The sequence below is a fragment of the Oncorhynchus clarkii genome, chromosome 25 (genome assembly GCF_045791955.1).
Source record: "Oncorhynchus clarkii lewisi isolate Uvic-CL-2024 chromosome 25, UVic_Ocla_1.0, whole genome shotgun sequence".
In the NCBI taxonomy this organism is placed as follows: Eukaryota; Metazoa; Chordata; class Actinopteri; order Salmoniformes; family Salmonidae; genus Oncorhynchus; species Oncorhynchus clarkii.
The window spans coordinates 4,062,634-4,085,873 of record NC_092171.1 but is presented as its reverse complement, the minus strand read 5'-3'; the positions used below and the strand labels follow the sequence as shown (position 1 = coordinate 4,085,873).

Below are 23,240 nucleotides of genomic sequence, written 5' to 3'. Positions count from 1 at the left end.
AAATAGCAGCAACAGTGTGTGGAAACCTTGAGACGACTTACAGAAAACGTTTGACCTATGTCATTGCCAACAAAGGGTCTATAACAAAGTATTGATAAACTTTTATTATTGACCAAATACTTATTTTCCACCATAATTTGCAAATAAATTCGTTAAAAATCCTACAATGTGATTTTCTGGATTTTTTTTCCCTCATTTTGTCTGTCATAGTTGAAGTGTACCTATGATGGAAATTACAGGCCTCATATTTTTAAGTGGGAGAACTTGCACAATTGGTGGCTGACTAAATACTTTTTTGCCTCACTGTATATGGTTAAAACACTATTTCCCATGCTTGTTCAATGAACCATGAACAATTAATGAACATGCACCTGTGGAATGGTCGTTAAGACACTAACAGCTTACAGACAGTAGTCAATGAAGGTCACAGTTATGAAAACTTAGGACACTAGAGGCCTTTCTACCGACTTAGAAAAGAAAGATGCCCAGGGTCCGAACATCACACCTGCCGGACAGGTACAGGATGGCAACAACATTCCCCTCATTGTAATTCCTCTCCGTGGCGGTGAGGCGCTGGTAGAAGGTGGCAAAGGGATGAAACCTAAGGTCCAGGGCAGAACGTTGGAATCAAACAGCCCCTCCTCCGACGTCAGAAGTATCGGCCTCCACCACGAACTGACAGGAAGGTTCCGGATGAACCAGGATCAGAGCCGTGGTGAAGCTGTGTTTAATGTACCTGAATGCCCAGTCTGTGGCGGGGGACCACGTGAACGGAACCTTGGTAGAGGTGAGGGCAGACAGTGGGGAAGACAGGGTGCTGTAACCCCAGAAAAGCAGCAATAAAAGTTGGCAAAACCCAGGAAGCGTTGCAGCTGCACCCTGGACGTAGGCTGAGGCCAATCCACCACCACTTTCACCTTCTCAGGATCCATCTTGACACTCCCAACAGAGATTATGTAGCCCAGAAAGGGAATGGTGGAGCAATCGAACTCCCACTTTTCTGCCTTAATGAACAGGTGGTTCTGCAGAAGCCACTGGAATACCTGCCGGACATGGATCACGTGTTCTTGGAGGGAGCGGGAGAAGATGAGGATGTCATCAATGTAGACGAAGACGAACCAGATCAGCATGTCGTGGAGAACATCATACAACAGAGCGTGGAACACCGCAGGGGCGTTGGTGAGGCCAAAGGGCATGACCAGATATTCGTAGTGGCCGCTGGCCATGTTGAAGGTGGTCTTCCACTCGTCACCCTCTCGTATCCACACCAGGTGGTAGGTGTTACGTAGATCCAGCTTGGAAAACACAGTGGCCCCCTGGAGCGGCTCGAAGGCCGAGGAAATTAGTGGTAGCGGATACGTTTTTCACAGTCATTTCATTGACTTTTCTTCTCCACGAAGAAGAACCCTGTGCCAGCGGGAGAGGAAGCGGGACGAATAACTCCAGTAACTAGGATGTCCTCAATGTAGTCCTCCATAGCTTTGGTTTCAGGTCCCGACAGCGAGTACAGATGCCCCTGGGGTGGTGCTATGGAAGGTCAATCCCACAGTCATAGGGGCGGTGTGGCAGAAGGGAAGTGGCCCAGGACTTTCTGAACACCTCCCTGAGATCCTGGTACTCCGCGGGAATGGCGGAGAGATCCAGAACCACCTCCGAAGACCCAGGAAGACGTCCCGGGGCAGGTTGCGCCGACGCCAGACAATGGGCGTGGCAGAATGGACTCCAGTCCATGATGGCCCCCTTAGACCAGTTGATGAGTGGCTTGTGTTGCTGGAGCCAGGAGCCAGGAGAATCCCAAAACCACAGGGTTCTGGGGGGACTTGATGAGCAGGAACTGAACGGTCTCGCTGTGATTCCCTGACACCCGTAGGCTGATGGGAGTGGTGTTATGGGTAACACGACCTATAGAGATCCCCGTCCAACGCTCTAACATCCACGGGAATGGAGAGGGGCTGAGTGGGGATGTTCAGCTCTGAAGCCAGTGTCACATCCAAAAAGCTCTCATCGGCCCAAGTCAATGAGGACCCGGAGTGATTTGGACTGGTTTCCCCAAGCAGAATGACATGAAAAGGGGTGCGAGTAGGGGAAGCAGAAAAGTTCCCCATATGGCCCACCAGAGTATTCACTCCTACCGGTGAGCCGGTAACAGAAGTTAGAAATAACACAATAAATATTCACTTACCTTTGATCTTCATCAGAAGGCACTCCCAGGAATCCCAGTTCAACAATAAATTACTGATTTGTTCCATAAAGTTCCATAAAGTCCATAATTTATGTCCAAATAGCCACTTTTTGTTAGCGTGTTCAGCCCAGTAATCCATCTTCATGAGGTAGGAGCACCTCGTCCAGGCAAACTCAAAAAGTTCCCTTACAGTTCGTAGAAACAAGTCAAACGATGTATGGAATCAAACTTTAGGATGTTTTTAACATAAAACATTAATAATGTTCCAACTGGAGAAATCCTCTGTCTGAAGAAAAGCACTGGAACGAGAGCTAACTCTGTTGGGAGCGCACGTCACGAACCTGAGACACTCTGCCAGACCACTGACTCAAACAGGTCTCATGAGCCCCTCCTTTATAGCAGAAGCCTGAAACAAGGTTCTATAGACAGTTGACATCTAGTGGAAGCCGTAGGAAGTGCAATTTGACTCTATAGACACTGTGTATTCACAGCTTTGAAAAACTACAAACCTCAGATTTCCCACTTCCTGGTTGGATGTTTTCTCAGGTTTTTGCCTGCCATATGAGTTCTGTTATACTCACAGACATCATTCAAACAGTTTTAGAAACTTCAGAGTGTTTTCTATCCAATACTACTAATAATATGCATATATTAGCATCTGGGACAGAGTAGGAGGCAGTTCACTCTGGGCACGCTATTCATCCAAAAGTGAAAATGCTGCCCCCTATCCCAAAACAGTTAACTGATATAAGACCCTAGTATGTATCTAAATGTTTTTTTTTTTATCCATAATTTTTATGATTATTTATTTGAATTGCGCGCCATCCAATTTCACCGAAAGTTGTCGACAGGTGTCCCGCTGACGGGACACCTAGCCCACATAATATATTTTAATATCCCAACAGGGGCAGGCAATAGACAGGTCAAGGCAGGCAGGGGTTAGTAAACCAAAGGTGGGGCAACAGTACAGACTCAGGGTAAGGCAGAGGTCGGTAATCCCGAGGGAGGCAATGGTACAGGTCGGCAGGCAGGCTCAGGGGTAGGCAGGGTGGTCAGACAGGCGGGCTCGGAGTCAGGACAAGCAAGGGTCAAAATCAGGAGGGCGAGAAGAGAGAGAAACTGGAAAAAGCAAGAGCTGGTTAGCTTGAACAAACAAGACGAACTGGCAACACAGGTCTAAATACACAGGGGATAATGGGGAAGATGGGCGACACCGGGAGGGTGTGGAGACGCTCACAAAGACAGGTGAAACTGATCAGGGTGTGACAATATAGTGCGCTACTTTTGACCAGAGCCTATGAATGTAAAGTTGTGCACTGTGAAGAAATTAGAGTGCCATCTGTGTCGCAACCTTAGCTTAATTAATATGGGTGGATGTTGTGCTGAGAGACCATTCAGCAACTTAACAAAAGCAGCGGCTGAAAATAGATCCAGAAAGAGACTATTTATTTGGAGAATAATCAGAAGTTATTCATTATAACCCTATAAGGACCACAGAAAATAATGGCTTTGATGTAATATCTAAGGCTAACACTGTACCCGGAAATGTATAATGGTACGGATGAACTTCTATGCCAAGTGGAAAAATACTGGTGAAACAGACTTTTACAGACAGTGAATGAGATTTGTCTGTCACAGAGTTGTTCCCTTCGCATTTCACCCATTGTTCTTCTTATTTATGTCTCTTGACAAACATTATTAATAACTCAACTGTTGTCTGATGTTTTACAAAGTCACAATAGAACTTAAAATTGTTGTTACAAAGTAGCAATGGCACATTGATTCATAGTTGTGGGTGTCATCGTTGAGACAATGTTTTGTGGTGGTTTGTATTTGATAGGTTGTGTCTTGATTACCAAATGACTTGCAAGAGCCATTATATAATAGATGGTCAATGCAAAGCCATTGAGAAATATTTGCTGACTAGAATGCTTTTGATGAGGTAGGACAAGGAAAGGTCCAGTTTCATATGGCTAAGCATGACACAAGACCTACAATATGGCTCGGTTTTATCTTGACAGCTGCCACTTGCTTATGACAACCGACTTCAGTCATCACTCAATCCATTATCCACGTCAGATATTGTAATTGTCTGAGAATAATGCTTAACAAGTAGGTCATCGTCATAATAGCCTGTATAACAATTGTATTTAGCCAGTTATCAGTTTATGTGAACAATTGACACATCATGTGATCACATAATAAATCAAATCAAAGTTTATTGGTCGCGTACACAGTTTAGCAGATTGTATAGCCGGTGCAGTGGTTCTTCCTTTAACAGTTACGTCATACTGCAACACACCCTGCGGGCTGCTGCAGAATTCTATGGCATGTTATTTAATTGTCAGCCATTTTTACCATTAATGCTAGTTAGTACTAGTTTGAATACCAGAAGGCATATTTGAGAAGTATTTGATAGTCTTCAATATTGGCATTACAAGATAATTTTAATAAACTTTTTGGTAGGAACATAGTATATGGGATTGATTTTAAGAAATCTATATTTGATGTTTGAAGTACAAACCCCCCCCCCCAAAAATCAAGAACGTCAGGACGAATCCAATTAACAACCAAATAGCACTGTAACAGTAATCAAAATGCAATCTGTTAGCAATACGTATGTTGTGATCATTATACGTGCTGTACGTTATATTTTCAATACGTACAGTATGTTGTGTGATCATGATACCCAATAATGACACCTGCTACGTAGCATTTTGTACACCTTATGCTGATAGGGATCAAGTGCTTCTACATCTGCATTGCTTGCTGTTTGGGGTTTTAGGCTGGGTTTCTGTATAAGTGCTATATGACTTCTGCTGATGTAAAAAGTAGATTAAATCAAATTAAATGTAAAGTTAAATGTTCAGCTTATGTTGTTAAAAAATATATATATATTTCTGCAAGTATGTTACGTTTCTGCATTCAATGTAGTGTTAAAAGGTTGAAATGGCCTTGCATGGGAAAGTGGTGTTCATTAGCTGACTAGTTTACAGAAACTAGCTGAGCTGGAAAGTAGCCTATCACAAAGGGGCATTCACATGAAAGTTAACCTTGGACTAGGGTAGTTCGAGGCACTCTCGTTTCTTATAATGTAAGCAACTGATTTACCCTAATCACTGAGGATGCGTCCCAAATGGCAACCAATTCCCTACATTGTGCACTAATTGACTAAAGCCAAATGGGCCCTGGTCAAAGTAGTACACTAGGGAAAATGGTGCACCCAGAGTGCAAATTACGAGGGGCTCAGGTGGGTCTCAGAACATGTGAATTATATATGAGTCCCCATAAATACAACAAAGTCAAGCATTTTTTTTTGGGGGGGGGGGGGGGGGGTCTTTAAATAACTCTTAATTGAACCTTTCTCCTATACTGCTACAGTGGTAAATATTAAAATAAAAGCATATTCCAGATTAAACAAACACCCCCACATCGGTGTCATGTTTTATTTATCCATGTGGCTGTCACGTGTCGCCCAATGTCATAAAATGTGTGGGTGTTTTGTAACAGATGTCTCTTTCCATTCATCAAATGGCGCTAGTGCACAGTGAACTGGTTGTGCTCATTCCACATTTAAAGGTAATACGTTTTTGTTTAACAATTAAATTAGATGTCTTACTATTAAGAGTAGTGATGCATCGATATGACATTTGACCGATGTGATATTTTCCTTGCCAAAATATACGATACCGATAACCGATATTTAACATTTTAGTGGCCTTTTAAGTGTTAACGCACACAAACACAGCAGTCTAAGGCACTGTCTCTGTGCAAGAGGCGTAACAGTCCCTGGTTCGAATCCAGGCCGTATCACATCTGGCTGTGATTTGGAGTTCCATAGGGCGGCGCACAATTGGCCAAGCGTTGACCTGGCCTTCATTGTAAATAAGAATTTGTTCTTAACTGACTTGCCTAGTGAAATAAAGGTTACACACACACACCACACTGACCAAAAAGTAATTTGTTGGCATATACGTATGTCACCATTACCAGTAAACATAATCAAAACCTATTTCTTTCACATGCTGTGCTCTTTCGTTTTTCATTTGTTCATTCGTTTCATTCTCAACCAGGATTTATATGGAACGCCATTTGGGTCTTTGTGTGTCAAATAAGCTTGTTGACCAATCAGGACCTGAATATGACTGCACATCACATAATAATTTAACGCGTTCAATAATTTACCTAGTTATTACACATTGATTACACTCACTAGTATTTCAGATGTCACAACGATTCATCGGTACGTATGCTATGATGCAGGTAAAGTTCTCGCCTACCTACAGTGCTGGTCATTAAAAAAAACTAGTTAGCTCATGGATGCAAACAATGTTCTTCCCCAAAAACATAGCAAAACGACATCTGTTTCAGTTGCTGTAGTTAGCTAGCTGTCATCTAAAATAACCCTAATTTATAAGACAGTTCTTATTTGATTAATGGTGGTCAGACCCATCTATGTGAAGCTAGCCACAATAAGGATTAGCTACAATAGTGGACTTTGCCATTAGCCTTCAAAATAAACGTTTGGTATAATTCTACTATTTGTATTAATTTGCATCACTGTCAATTACATACTTTTATTTTGAAGGCAAACCACAAAGTCCACTATTGTGGCTAATCCTTATTGTGGCTAGCTTCTCAACACAACACGGACCGGTCGAGCCTCACTAGCCAGATGAAGCTAGCTGGCTGCTTATAATGTTAGCTTAGGGCAACAGGGTTAAGTAGCTGGCTAGCTATTTATTTTCATGAACTGAAGTTACATTTCAATAGGCGAACAACAAGTGGCAAACAAGCTAATACTTACAAGGATTCCTAAATCATTGCTAAGAATAATGAAAATCACTGCATTTTCATGGGTCATTGTTTTCAGGCTGGTTGTATTGTTGCTAGCTAGGTACCAAGCTAAAGCTAGCTATCCCAGAAGTTGGACAAATTATGCTTTATTACCAAAGTGGTATTGTAAACACGTCATTCCTGGCCAATGTTTGATGTTTGCCGACTTTTGTACAGCTTTGACAGTGCTACTGTATCTGTTTTGACACGCAAAGACCCAAACGGCGTTCCATAGTATATACAGTTGAAGGCAGACATTTGCATACACTTAAGTTGGAGTCATTAAAACTCGTTTTTCAACCACTCCACAAATTTCTTGTTAACAAACATGGGAAAATCAAAATAAATCAGCCAAGACGCCAGAAAAGAAATTGTAGACCTCCACATGTCTGGTTCATCCTTGGGAGGAATTTCCAAATGCCTGAAGGTACCACGTTCATCTGTACAAACAATAGTACGCAAGTATAAACACGATGGGACCACGCAGCCATCATTACCGCTCAGGAAGGAGATGCTTTCTGTCTCCTAGAGATGAACGTACTTGTGTGAAAAGTGCATATCAATCCCAGAACAACAGCAAAGGACCTTCTGAAAATGCTGGAGGAAACAGGTACAAAATTATCTATATCCACAGTAAAAGGATTCCTATTTCGACATAACCTGAAAGGCTGCTGAGCAAGGAAGAACCCACTGCTCCAAAACCACCATGAAAAAGCCAGACTATGGTTTGCAACTGCACATGGGGACAAAGATCGTACTTTGAGAAATGTCCTCTGGTCTGATGAAACAAAAATTGAACTGTTTGGCCAGTTGAGGCTTGCAAGCCAAAGAACACCATCCCAACCGTGAAGCACGGGGGTGGCAGCATCATTTTGTGCAGGTGCGTCGCTGCAGGAGGGACTGGTGCACTTCACAAAATAGATGGCATCATGAGGGAGGAAAATTATGTGGATATATTGAAGCAACATCTCAAGACATCGATCAGGAAGTTAGTTAAGGATCGGCGTTCCGTCAATGGGACAGTTGTAAATCATGCAGCGTGTTGTCAAGATCGCAGATTTGAGAAAAACAACAAATGTCGGTACATATGAGGTCGACCGATTAATTCGAAATGGCCGATTTCAAGTTTTCATAACAATCAGAAATCGATATTTTTGAGTGCCGATTTGGCAATTTTTGTATTTTTTTTATACCTTTAACTAGGCAAGTCAGTTAACTTGTCTCCTCCCCTTCCTCTACACTGATTGAAGTGGATTTAACAAGTGACATCAAGAAGGGATCATAGTTTGCCTGTATTCACCTGCTCTGTCTCATGGAAAGAGCAGGTGCTCCCAATGTTTTGTACACTCAGTGTATACCATAATGCCATTCTTTGACAGCCAAGTTTTACTCCAAGACAATGGTCTGAAACCACATCAGGCAAATCAAATTTTGCTGGCCTGCAAAGTGACGTCATTCTTATTGTATTCCAGACAGATTTAGGATATCCAAATTGGTTAACTTTTAAATCACCTGAATTTAGAATAACTGTAAAGGTAAGAAAAATGTATGAGAGTACCTAAACCATCTGAACGGGAATAACCATCTTATTAACTAATGGGTTCAATAAATCCAACTACTAACAGATTGGATTAGTTTAGAAAAATGTGATATTTATCTTTATGTAGCATGAGATCATTCAATGTGCACGCAAAAATACACATTGAAACAAACAATTCAAAAAACGATCCTGCTTTAGAGCATGCTGGGAAATATAATGGGTGGTTTTTGCACATGTGATGATTGTACCTTTTTAAATTCAAAATATTGGGTGCAGAAATGTACCATTGTACTAGATTATCGGCCCATGTACCCTAAAATGGTATGAACAGTACCATATGAGGTGTACCTCTGAAAGTACATTGTGTATTTTGATATTTTTGTATCCCTGGGAACAATGCTGTAACCTAACCATACCCTTTGTTCTGAGACCATAGCAAAGAGTAATTTCTCAAGCAAGAGTTTTGCTAGGACTGGTCTAAGTGAGGGGATTAATTAGAAAAGCCTAATGAGAGGATTGTAACCTGAAAACCAGCTGTTATTGGCAGAGAGGTTTGAAACTATTTGTTATTGGTCTATTAATTTGTACTGCCTGATGTCTTCAAGCAGGCTAAAACTCCATCCCATCAATTTCTCAGTATCATTCCAACCTCAGCTGGAAATATATTTAAAACACGTGAAAATCTGGGCCTAACAAGGGCTGGGATATTGCATATTCTAGTAAAACCTTCACATCACTAAAACTGAGTCTAAATTCTTTAGAAACACCATTTTAATTATGCGATTCAGAATGCCAGCTTAAATTACATTGTACCAAGGGCCAAACACAGAAATGGTGTTTACCTTGACCTTCTCTGAAAAAACATCCCTTTGCCAAACAAAATGAATTCCTTGACAGAAACAAAGACAAGAACCGGATGAAAAAAAAAATACATTGAGAGAAGACTGCTGCTTCTGTTTACTTTGGCAGTTGTGGAAACATAGAATAAGAATAAGCTTGACATCTTTGATGGTGTAATCAAACCATCATATGTAGGGTCGTGGAAATTCAGTACTGAGAGAGACTTGGTTATTCCTTAAAACATTTTTATTTATTTAATATTGCAATAACGAACCCGTCGACCGCACACTAAGTTGTGTTGCCGAGAGCTTCCCTATCAATGAAACAGACATGACACCAATAATGTTTAGTTCCACAACTCTCGGGCAGGTCAAACAGCATCATAAGCCACTTTGGGTTCATCCTGTCGTTAACACATGTTGTTCTAACACCCAACCCTGGCTTAATTTCCCTGATGACAAGGATGTCTAGGACCCTTTGTTCCAGTCCATCTCTATCCCAGGTACAGCCAGTCCATGTAATACATCTCCCCAGTGCACCACTGATCATAGAATGGAACGTGGCTGTAAAGTTGTATAGCTCGCTAGTAAAACCCATTTCCTCACACAGACTAGCTGCAGGAAGCTAGAGGGGACACCATTAAACTCAGTATTAGCAGGACAGAAATATCTTAGTTTGTTAATTAAATAATTAAAATACCCAACAAATAAGGTGAATACATAATTTCTCTATCACAGTAGTATTGCTGAGTGATACCAAAGGGAATGTGATTACGTATTTAGGGGCACATTAAGACATACGAATGAGTTAGGGATCCAAATGAGGATAAATGGGCAATTCACACGGTTTGCTCATGTAGTGGATGGGAAAGCCTTGTGCCAGCCTTGTGATTCCGTTGAAAGCCTGGAGTCATTTCTCTGGCCGATTTGGCAACGTGCATGAGTGGTAAGGCAGTCATAATGCACAAGTGTGCTTTTGCATGCGTTAATGTGTGCGGTATACGAGAGTGAAAAATGGGAGAAACAGCCAAATGTACAATAGCTATTTGTGTGTGTGTGTGTGTGTGTGAGTAAATGTGTTTGTGCCTGCTGGAGAGTCAGTCATGTATAAGTAGTATATCTGTGATATATATTTGTATATTTAGATATGTGTGCATAAGACTGTCTTGCATACATTTGTCTGAGTGTGTGAGTCATGTATAGAAGATAAGTGTCTGTAAGGGATGTTTCTCTATTTCAGTGTGTATCTGTGTACAGTGGGGTCTGAAATTGACACCCTTGATAAAGATGAGCAACAATTACTGTATAAAATACAAATACTAAGCTAATTGTATTAAAAAAAGAAGTTTACTTTATTAATACTGTTGCTCAGAGAAAGAGATTGTTTAACAAGTAATACTTTTGGCTTGACACCCCTGTTTTCCATACCTTGCAAAAAACCAGCAGTGAGCCTTTTTCTAAAATATTTTATGAGCTGGAGAACACATTGGTAGGGATCTTTTGTACTCATGCATTCTCATTTTGACGTGTGTGTTGTAACGGTTTTGACTTGTTGTTAGGGGTGCCGGTTAGGTCGTGCCTACCAGAGAAAATTTGTATTGGTGTAGACTTTACTGACAGATGCGACCAACTCATCAACAAAAGGAGAAAGCAAAGGGCTTATGTAAAAGTCAGTGTTGCAAAAACCTTGAAACATCGAAATAACTTCAAAACAACCATGCTTTTTTGCATTGGTTGTATTACCAAAATAAAGCACATAAAGGTCACAACACAGTCTCAAAATAATAACTTAAGTTCACTTGTAAATGTCCCTTACTTGGGGCCTAAAAACAGTCTGCCCGGTAAATGGTTGAGTGAACCCCAAGTGACCTCGGTCATGCAATGGTCCTCAAAGAGTGCATAAAACAGTACCATACCGAACTCCGGATCATAAACGCTCCTGGCCACATAACACATTTTTGGGATTCACAATAGGCCTACTGTAACAGCAACTTGGTATAAATCCCACACACCATTCTGTAAATCACAAGGGGAATAAATTAACTACCGTGTGGTAGAAGTTGTCAGTCAGCATTTTTACACCAATTGCATGGCTTGTGAATCCCCTCTCTAGTGTTACAAATCACAAAGTAACGGTGAGAACGAAATAACCACAGACAACTAATATCTACCGTCAAACACTCAGGGTTTATTTGCAAACACACGGTAAGGGGGGGGGGGGGAGGGGATTGGGGGGGGGCTGAGCTCGACCCAAGGAAAGAAACAAATATCCAAAAATACCCCTAAGCTAGACTAGCCTACTTCAATACAGCTAACTAACTAACTAAAAAAAAAAACACAGTTCTAACTAGTGTTTTTAAACAAAGTTTACCTACGGGTAGTGTATGCCCATGGGCGACTGGTCTTAGTACCCCCTTTTCCCACCATCAAACATAACAAAAACAATACTCACATGTGGGGGACAAAGTGACATGTAGTAGTGAAAACAAAACCAGAGAACTACCGAGAGATTGACAGAGATATGGCACTTTAGAGCAAACAACAGACAGGGTTTTTAAACCAAGGGAAAGGGAATGTGATAGGGTAATGGAAACAGGAGCAGGTGTGTCTTCTGCTTAGCGACTGATTGATGACTGATTGGGGAATGATGAATGCCACCTGTGAGGGGAGAAGGAGAGAAAATAAATACACACACAGGATACCTGTATCTGTAACACTAGTGTATACAGGACAGTTTATATCACACAGTATACAGTCATACTCATGCTGAACCAAAGATAAACATCTATGGATGTGCTTCTATCTAACGATGTTCACTGATGCAACAAGAAACACCTCAGTTAACAGACTTTACAGCTATGAGGTCATGTTTTGTGTCTTCCGCTACAGCATGTTGTTGTGTAAAGCGTCCAGCCTGCCAGGACCCCTGAGAGGTGATTGAATGATAGGCTGATAGATTCACTCTGGCTTGGGGCTTTTTTGTACAATAACCCATGGCGAGAAACCATTTGAAACTGATAGAGCACTCCAAAAGACAGATTGTCAGTTACCTAAGCCACAGGGACATCTCTGTTTCTCTGCTGGTGGCCATCTCGGGAGGGAACAATGAATTTATGGATGGATGGATGTAGGTAGGGAACGAAGGAAAGAGGGAGGGAGTGTGCACCACCACTGTTCAATTGTCTGTCTGAGTGATACTTTTCTGAATGGTTTATTATTGTAATAACAGCGGATTGTTTGAAAATCTATAGGTGCATGCTAACCTTCCCTGGAAAACAGCAATTTGACTTTGTGGATTATACAATACCTTACAGAGAAGGGATTGTTTCCGTGTGCGCTACAAATTGAATTACTTCTGAAGCAGTTGCCTGTTGCCTTTGTGTTCACTTCCAACAATAATTTGTATAGCCCGTGTGTCTCACCGATAATTCTAAACTGTAACAGATGGGTTTAAACTTTACAGAATAGCTCTCTTTGGAAAACATACTTCTCATTTTGATCTTCATACTCCTCCTGCTCCTCATCTTCTGCACTTCTACATGGGGTACATCTCAATACTCGAAAGCAGCTTCCTCTACTTATCTCCTTTCCTTGATCCAAACTGATCGAGTGCAACAGTGGACCTCCAGCCATATTGCTTTCATCCTGTATTTTCAGATCAGTGCTTGAAAGAGAAGGCAAGGGGAAAGAGGCCACTCATGACTTGAGATGCAGCCATTTTGTTTATGATTTATGACACAATTCACCCATAGTAGCTACATGCCGTGAATTGACTGTATATCATCTTCCTTTAGATACGGGGTGCCCCGGCAACAGGAAGTCATGTGACCACCCGCAGCCTGAGGATAACCCGGATTTCACATGGAGCGTGGTGGCGGCAGAGAACCCCTGGGAAGAGGGGAACGGGAGGAGGGAGAAGAAAGGAGGAAGTACACAGGGCTGGGAGGAAGGTAAGAATGAAGGTATCGCAACTCCGAAACTGGGGAAGTACCTTCTACATCATTTTCTCTTTCATTTAGCAACTTTAAAATGATACAGAAGTACAGTGTCCATATTAGGCCAGCCTCAGTCTCAGCAGGACTTACTGGATACATTGTATTTCATACAGAGGAGACAACCAACACTCATACCTAAGATTATTTTCAGAAATGCTGTGTGCTTGTTCAGGAATCACTCTTTGGAAAAGCTGCTTTTGTGTTTGTTTTACAACCTTGGTTCAACAAAGACATTTGGTTACGGTGGTGCTACAGGAAAAGAGGTTTTCAATGTTAGAATACTACACTAGGAGAACACAAAAGGACAACACGGAACAAGGCTGAAGATAACCAGAGATGCTTTTAACTGGGTGAAACCTTCAGGTAGAATATTACACGACATGCATGAAAACTTAGACTCTATTCCAGAGTGTTGTTGATATACAGTGCATTCGGAAAGTATGCAGACCACTTGACTTTTTCCACATTTTGTTACCTTCCAGCCTTATTCTAAAATGGATTAAATAGTTTTTTCCCTTCATCAATCACAAACAATACCCCATAATGGCAAAGCAAAAACTGAAATATGACATTTCCATAAGTATTTAGACCATTTACTCTTTACTTTGTTGAAGCACCATTGGCAGTGATTACAGCTTTGATTCTTCTTGGGTATGGAGCTACAAGCTTGGCAACTCCTGTATTTGGGGAGTTTCTCCCATTTCTTCCCTGCAGATCCTCTCAAGCTGTCAGATTGGATGGGGAGTGTTGCTTCATAGCTATTTTCAGGTCTCTTCAGAGATGTTAGATCGGGTTCGAGTCCGGCCTCTGGCAGGCCACTCAAGGTCTTTCAGAGACTTGTCCCGCTTAAGGTCACTGTCCTGTTGGAAGGTGAACCTTCGCCCCAGTCTGAGGTCCTGAGTGCTCTGGAGCAGGTTTTCATGAAGGATCGCTCTGTATTTTTCTCCGTTCCTGACTAGCCTCCCAGTTCCCTCCGCTGAAAAACATCCCCACCGCATGATGCTGCCAGCACCATGCTTCACCGTATGGATAGTGCCAGGTTTCCTCCAGAGTTTAATATTGGTTTCATCACACCATAGAATATTGTTTGTCATGGTCTGAGAGTCCTTTAGGTACCCTTTGGCAAACTCCAAGTGGGCTGTCATGTACCTTTTACTGAGGAGTGGATTCGGTCTGGCCACTCTACCATAAAGGCCTGATCAGGTTCTTGGTCACCTCCCTGACTAAGGCTCTTCTCCCCCGATAGCTCAGTTTAGCCAGGCGGCCAGCTCTAGGAAGAATCTTGGTGGTTACAAACTTCTTCAATTGAACCTCTCTGGGATATGTGGAATGGTAGCGTCCCACTTAGCCAAAAGCCAGAGAAAATGCAGAGCGCCAAATTCAAATAAATTACTATAAAAATCTAACTTTCATGAAGTCACACATGTAAGATACCAAATTAAAGCTACACGTGTTGTGAATCCAGCCAACATGTCAGATTTTAAAAAGGCTTTTCGGCAAAAGCAGACGATGCTATTATCTGAGGATAGCACCTCCGTCAACAAAAGAGTATGAAATACAATGTATCCAGTAAGTCCTGCTGAGACTGAGGCTGGCCTAATATGGACACTGTACTTCTGTGTAATTTTAAAGTTGCTGAATGAAAGAGAAAATGATGTAGAAGGTACTTCCCCAGCACTTCAACCCTGCAGGCTCGACACAAAACGCAGAAATAAAAATATAAATCATGCCTTACCTTTGACGAGCTTCTTCTTTTGGCACTCCAATATGTCCCATAAACATCTCAAATGGTCCTTTTGTTCGATTAATTCCGTAGATATATATCCAAAATGTCCATTTATTTGGCGCGTTTGTTCCAGAAAAACACTGGTTCCAACTTGCGCAACGTGACTACAAAATATCTCAAAGTTACCTGTAAACTTTGCCAAAACTACTTTTGTAATACAACTTTAGGTATTTTTTAAAGTAAATAATCGATAAAATTGAAGACGGGATGATCTGTGTTCAATACAGGAAGAAAACAAACTGACGCTAGCTTTCTGGTAACACGCCTCTATCAAACAGTACACATGAAGTGACCCTCGTTTTGAACAGGGCTACTTCTTCATTACACAAAGGAAAAACCTCAACCAGTTTCTAAAGACTGGTGACTTCCAGTGGAAGCTGTAGGAACTGCAAGCAAGTCCCTTCGAAATCTGGATTCCCAATGAAAGCTCATTGAAAAGAGAGTGACCTCAAATGTAAAAAAAAATCTGAATGGTTTGTCCTCGGGGTTTCGCCTGCTACATACGTTCTGTTATACTCACAATCATGATCCAAATCTACAAATACTATGCATATCTTATCTTCTGGGGATGAGTAGCAGGCAGTTGAATTTGGGCATGCTTTTCATCCAAAATTCCAAATGCTGCCCCCTATCCTAGAGAAGTTTTAAGAATTATGGAATGCTTCAGAAATATTTTGGTACCCTTCCTCAGATCTGTGCCTCGACACAATTCTGTCTTTGAGCTCTACGGACAATTCCTTCGACGTCATGGCTTGTTTTTTGATCTGACATGCACTGTCAACTGTGGGACCTTATATAGACAGGTGTGTGCCTTTCCAAATCATGTCCAATCAATTGAATATACCACTAGTGGACTCCAACCAAGTTGTAGAAACATCTCAATGATGATCAATGGAAACATGATGCACCTTAGCTCAATTTCGAGTCTCATAGCAAATACTTGTGTAAATGAGCTATTTCTGTTTTTTGCGAAACATTCTTAACCTGTTTTCACTTTGTCATTATTGGGTATTGTGTGTAGATTGATGAGGATTTTTTTTTTATTTAATCAATTTAAGAATAAGGCTGTAACTTAACAAAATGTGGAAAAAGTCAAGGGGTCTGAATACTTTCCGAATGCACTGTATCTCCAAGGAGACAATTCATGGTAGTAGTCTGTATCATTTCAAACGTGAGTACAAAAGCACCATTATTCCCAAGCCTCAGTCATGTTCTTAGCATAGCTTTGCGTTTGTAAGAGGAGAAAACTCATCTCCAGAGATGATGGTGAGAATGGAGGGTGTGTCCACTTCCTTACATGTTCTAATGATATTTATCATGTCCCCTCAAGCATTCTAAATGATGGGTTGAGATTAAAAAAGGCCACGTTAATCCATAAAGTATAGAGAGGGAGACGCTCTACAAAGCCTCAGTCAGTCAATGCAATTCAGTTACCTCTCTTTGTATCGCCACACTCGCCTGATAATTCCGTAAAGTCCGTAAAGTCTTTGAAATTGCAAGGTAATGATACCAACAATGGAAACAACCCAAACAAACGTAATGACAAAGTGATCAAAGATGATATCTCGTATATATTTAACAGCAGATACTTTCTGATTTTGTTTAGCCACAGTGGACTATAAAGTCAGACATAATACATTTAGTTTTGGTGAAATGCTGAAGCCACAACAGCATGTGGTCGGATAGGAAACATAATAATTAATTCTCACTGAAATAATTGTAGCACCTGCCTCAAAGACAGTTGAACGTAGGGCTTGTGCCCAATGCAGGAATTTTAAATTGTAATAATACACAGATAAATTACACGAGGGTGATCAAATTAACGTGATCTGACTTTAAAGCCACAGGCTATAAAGTCACCTGAACAGTTACCTGTTCAGGCCCTCTCTGTCTCTCGCTTCCCTTCCACCAGTTGCAACCTGGCAGCAGCAATCAATGTCATCTACACGTGGGTAACAAAAAAAGGAGTGCACCATACATGGCTGAAGGTAAAATAAGCACAAAGGAAATGTACGTGCATAATCACCTCAACCCTTTAGATCAGGCAAATGCGGTGGGCGTGCTTTGAATGATTAGGCGTAGCCGCTGTCTCAGTACATTCCACCGGCGCCTGCAATTTATAGGGACGGAAATAAGGGCTGAAAAGTTGGATAAATATGATCCGGGAAATGCACAAGCTCTTTCGTTATTCTATGGTAAAGTTAAACTTCTAGGCTGTCGCACTACATTGGGAACCTGCGATACTGGCTAGCTGCTTTTAGGTGAGAATAACAGATGACCTATCACACAAGCATTGATAAAGCAGGGGGGTGGTTTTTGGGACAATTGCTTTGGCATACATAGACTCACTTCTATATCTAGCACTATAGCACTAATAGTACGGACAACCCACTTTAAGACAGCACACGTCTTAGACCTAGTTAAACTACCTAGAGGTTCACCAAAGACTTACTGACTTGGCACATGCAAAGCCTACACGTAATTGAAGCATATGTTGATTTGCTTTGCCCTGGTGTAAGTACTCTTAAACAACATCTAATCCCACTCAGGGTGGGACTCTTTATCCACACTAGCAGGGCTTAGCATAGCATGCTAAGTGACTGCACTGCATCCGACTCTTCCCCCGCTATATGACAATAGCTTGGGGCACTGATGTCTTTGGCCAGGCGATTAGCATAGGGGATCATGGGGTAGAATTGTTGATTAAGGCTGTGTGACTGCAAAGGCTGGGTCCAGTGTCAGAGGGCACTCCAGCAAGGCTGGAGGTGACAGTGGGAAAATCTGCATAGCCGGTCAACTGAACGAAGCAGCCATCTTTGAGCCCAATATGATTTGTCTCCTCTGAGACATGGCTGGTGTGGCGAATAGCGCAGATTACAAATGAATCACCTCTGTTAAGGTGCAGAGATTTAGAAGAAATCAAGCTTGATGAAAAAGACAATTATTTTCAAAGCGCTTGGCTTCTCTCGCAACCCCTCGATTCAAGAGGGCCATTCTCAATTCCAGATGTCTACCCCCCCACTGCCACTGCAGAGGATTTGTGTGAATATGATTACACATAGATTTTCGTTCACACACGCCGAGGTGAAAAGGCATCAGCTGGCCTAGAGGGGCACCGGCAGGGGGGAGATATCCAGTAGGTTGCTTGTTTGCCATGGCCATTGATTTGTTTTTTAGCGACAGAGTGCAGACAAAGTGTCATCTGGAGTTTGAATGGGGGCAGGAGCACAGTGTGTGACTCCTCAACCTTGCTATGACAAAGGGGAAGATATACAGAGAGATAACTAGAGATAGAGGGGGGAGGAAGGAAGCCAAGATGGGTGCATCTATAACAAAACATTTCTCTTTTCCTCAACCTGCTGTTGCTGTTTTACTGTTTACCTTGAGGGCAGAACCAAGGAGATAATCAAGGAATAATCAAACAGCACCCCTGATGATGTCCTTTTCAATACAAAGTGCCTCAAATATCAGATCACGAGTATTGTGGAAATGTAGCATGTGAACGTTGAAGGGGCCTTTTCTTGGGAAACAATTATCCTGGACTCATTGAAGCTGTCGTAGTATGGATACTGTGCTAGTGTAAACAGGTTAGATCAGGTATCGGGTGTAGGTTGGATTTGGGTTAGGGTTAGGGATGAGACACATTATTGTTATGGTATAGGTTAGGATTGAATTTGAGATGCCTGCCTTGCCTACCAGACACATGCGCGTGCATGCCCACAAGAACACACACACACACACACACACACACACATACACACACACACACACACGTACAGACACACATGCACGTACACACACACACACACACACACACACACACACACACACACACGCACACACACACATTCTTGTTTGCATGCAGGCCTTTGCATCTTTAAAAATGTAATAACTTTACCTGCCAATGCAGTGACATTATCAAGCATTACTTCATAGGCCAGACACACACTCATTTCTTCTGTTTGTGACACATACTAATACAGTTGCAAGCAAATAGATTGACTTAGCTTGTACTATTGGGAGATAATAAATTATTTAGTGAAGCAATTATCTTCAAAGGGAAAAGCAAGTCGTCAGGGACTACATAGAGCGGAGGGAAGACGATGCAGCAGCATTATCTCAAAGGCTAAATTTGGGGGATGTAGTTTTCTATTACATTGATTTTTACTAGCTCTTGTTTTTTTTCTCACAGACGCCAGAAACCATTCCTCTGAAGTCTAAATAAGAAACATCCAAAGTTCAAGTGAAGGTTGACGGTATCTGTGTCATATGATATAACTAACTCAAAGTTACACAGCTCCTGCATTGCTTTCATAACCGTCCATTCAAATGGGTCTCTAGGGTACACTACCCAATTAGATTCCAGACGAGCTCGTGTTGATATTGGCACCACTCTCACTCAGACTGGTAATTAATGTACACATGATGTATTCATTTATTTACTTGTACTTATTTTTTTTTTACCGAATGTTGTATTTCCTCATCCATATAATGACTTTAGAGGGCAAACTGTTTAGGTCGGGCAGAGATTTGGCTCCCCCTGTTGAACCCTTGGTGACCCTTCCCCTGAGAGGACCTCTCATCACAACAGCTATCTAACTGGCTCAATCAAAATAACTATGTCATTTACTTTATTTAATGTACCTTTATGACTGATATCGGCACGGTTAAGGTTGTTCTAAACAATCAAAACTGTATGAATTCTTAGTTATTGTCAAGATGCTCTCACTGTGGTTGATCCCCTCTAATACACTGTTTTTCAAACCTGGTCCTGCAGACCCACAGTGTGTGCAGGCTTTTGTTCTAGCACAGCACACACATACAGTGGGGCAAAAAAGTATTTGGTCAACCACCAATTGTGCAAGTTCTCCCACTTAAAAAGATGAGAGAGGCCTGTAATTTTCATCATAGGTACACTTCAACTATGACAGACAAAATGAGAGAAGAAAATCCAGAAAATCACATTGTAGGATTTTTTATGAATTTATTTGCAAATTATGGTGGAAAATAAGTATTTGGTCACCTACAAACAAGCAAAATGTCTGGCTATCACAGACCTGTAACTTCTTCTTTAACCTCTTACTTCTACCCCCTCCTTTTTCGAAAATTCTGTTAAAAATCGCGCAACTTTTCAGCGTCCTGCTACTCATGCCAGGAATATAGTATATGCATATGATTAGTATGTGTGGATAGAAAACACTCTGAAGTTTATAAAACTGGTTAAATCACGGCTGTGACTATAACAGATCGTGTGTTTCATTGAAAAACTGCTCTCTGAAAGCTAAAAATAATTTCCATAAGTCACTTCCACGAGTTGTTAAAAGAGAACAGAATTTAATATCGAACTGCCTGCAATTCATACAAATTGCGCACGATGGCGCCATTGTCCTCATTTTCAATTGAATTAATTGTTGGAAAATCCATCTATCTGACCTCCATTTTCCCAGTCTTCACCCGGATGCAGTTGATGAAGACATTAGAAGCCATTGTTTTGCAAGTGAAGACCTATTGAAAAGACATCGCCCTGTAATCATTTTGATAGATTATAAATGTTTACTAATACCTAAAGTTGGATTACAAAAGGATTTCGAAGTGTTTTGTGAAAGTTTATCGTCAACTTTTTTAATTTTAAAAAATTACGCAGCGTTTAAAAACGATGATTTTTTCTGAATGACACAGCTTCCATACAAAGCTATTTTGGGTATATATGGACCGATTTAAACGAAAAAAATACCCAATAGTGATGTTTATGGGGCATATAGGAGTGCCAAGAAAGAAGCTCGTCAAAGGTAATGAATGTTTTATATTTTATTTCTGCGTTTTGGGTAGCGCCGGCTACCGCAAAATCTGTTGTTTACGTGTCGTGCTGGCATTTTGGGGGGTGCATGCTATCAGATAATAGCTTCTGATGCTTTCGCCGAAAAGCATTTTAAAAATCTGACTTGCTGGCTAGGTTCACAACGAGTGTAGCTTTAATTCAATACCCTGCTTGTGAATTTTGATCAAAGATTGAGTTGTAACGAGTACATTTAGCATTTAGCGTAGCGCATTTGCATTTCCAGGGGCATACTTGAGACGTCTGCGTCTCAAGTATGGTCAAGATTAAGAGGCTCCTCTGTCCTCCACTCGTTACCTGTATTGATGGCACCTGTTTGAACTTGTTATCAGTATAAAAGACACCTGTCCACAACCTCAAACAGTCACACTCCAAACTCCACTATGGCCAAGACCAAAGAGCTGTCAAAGGACACCAGAAACAAAATTGTAGACCTGCACCAGGCTGGGAAGACTGAATCTGCAATAGGTAAGCAGCTTGGTTTGAAGAAATCAACTGTGGGAGCAATTATTAGGAAATGGAAGACATACAAGATCATTGATAATCTCCCTCAATCTGGGGCTCCACGCAAGATCTCACCCAGTGGGGACAAAATGATCACAAGAACAGTGAGTAAAAATTCCAGAACCACATGGGGGGACCTAGTGAATGACCTGCAGAGAGCTGGGACCAAAGTAACAAAGCCTACCATCAGCAAGGGCATTGAAGATGAAACGTGGCTGGGTCTTTCAGCATGACAATGATCCCAAACACACCGCCCGGGCAACGAAGGAGTGGCTTCGTAAGAAGCATTTCAAGGTCCTGGAGTGACCTAGCCAGTCTCCAGATCTCAACCCCATAGAAAATCTTTGGAGGGAGTTGAAAGTTCGTGTTGCCCAGCAACAGCCCCAAAACATCACAGCTCTAGAGGAGATTTGCATTGAGGCATGGGCCAAAATACCAGCAACAGTGTGTGAAAACCTTGTGAAGACTTACAGAAAACGTTTGACCTCTGTCATTGCCAACAAAGGGTATATAACAAAGTTTTGAGATAAACTTTTGTTATTGACCAAATACTCATTTTCCACCATAATTTGCAAATAAATTCATAAAAAATCCTACAATGTGATTTTCTGGATTCATTTTTCCCATTTTGTCTGTCATAGTGGAAGTGTACCTATGATGAAAATTACAGGCCTCTCTCATCTTTTTAAGTGGGAGAACTTGCACAATTGGTGGCTGACTAAATACTTTTTTGCCTCACTGTACTTAATTCAGCAAATCAACTAATTATCAAGGTGCTGAGCCATAACAAAACACTGCATACTGTGGGTCTCTAGATTCAGGAAAAAAGGACACTGGACTCTTGGAACATGGAACATGTATATTTTGCCCAACTGTACCGTACAACAAGGCAACATGACTGAAGCCTCTTGATTCAACAAAGCTTTTTTGTGTTCAGCACCCATTCAGCACCCTGCCTCTCCAATATACCATAAATTGCTCAAGGAGATTACACTATACCCTACAGCCACCAAGCATTATAAAACTCTGAGCCATTGCAGGCCTTGTTGAGATAATTTTGTTTACCCCTTTTTACACCCTAACAATTGGATACCAATTTCATGGTATCCAATTGTGAGTAATTACTATCTTGTCTCATCGCTACAACTCCCGAACGGGCTCGGGAGAGACAAAGGTTGAAAGCCATGCGTCCTCCGAAACACAACCCAACCGAGCCGCACTGCTTCTTAACACAGCGCACATCCAACCCGGAAGCCAGACGCACCAATGTGTCGGAGGAAACACCGTGCATCTGGCGACCTTGGTTAGCGTGCACTGCGCCCGGCCCGCGATGAGACAAGGATATCCCTACCGGCCAAGCCCTCCCTAACCCGGACGATGCTAGGCCAATTGTGCTTCGCCCAACGGACCTCCAGGTAGCACAGCTAGCGCTGCGATGCAGTGCCCTAGGCCACTGCGCCACCCGGGAGGACCTCCTTGTTGAGATTCTACGTACACTGTGGCTAGTGATCGAGGTCATCTGTCTGAGGTGATTTTCTCTCAGAAAGTAGAGGGGCAGCAAAAAGCATTGCTGGGCTGGCAAGAGAGATGACAATTGGTGTTGAGGGGGTAGCTAGCTACTGGCAAAGGGGGATTGTTGTTTTGGGGTCTTGGCTGGCACATGGCTGGCACTTCATTCATCTTCATCTGCTGCTTTGTCAGCCAAGAGTTGAGTGGCATAGT

At 41.8% G+C, this 23,240-nt stretch overlaps 1 protein-coding gene across 1 annotated transcript in view; it reads left to right on the top strand.

Annotated features, from left to right (window-relative positions):
- The window catches only part of LOC139384000 (c-ros oncogene 1, receptor tyrosine kinase), a 678,262-nt gene that overhangs the window by 224,848 nt on the left and 430,174 nt on the right, over nucleotides 1-23,240 (top strand). Inside the window, exon 3 of the mRNA XM_071128628.1 lies at nucleotides 13,192-13,347. Within this exon, the coding sequence (XP_070984729.1) occupies nucleotides 13,192-13,347 (156 nt within the window). The remainder of the gene's footprint in view (nucleotides 1-13,191; nucleotides 13,348-23,240) is intronic.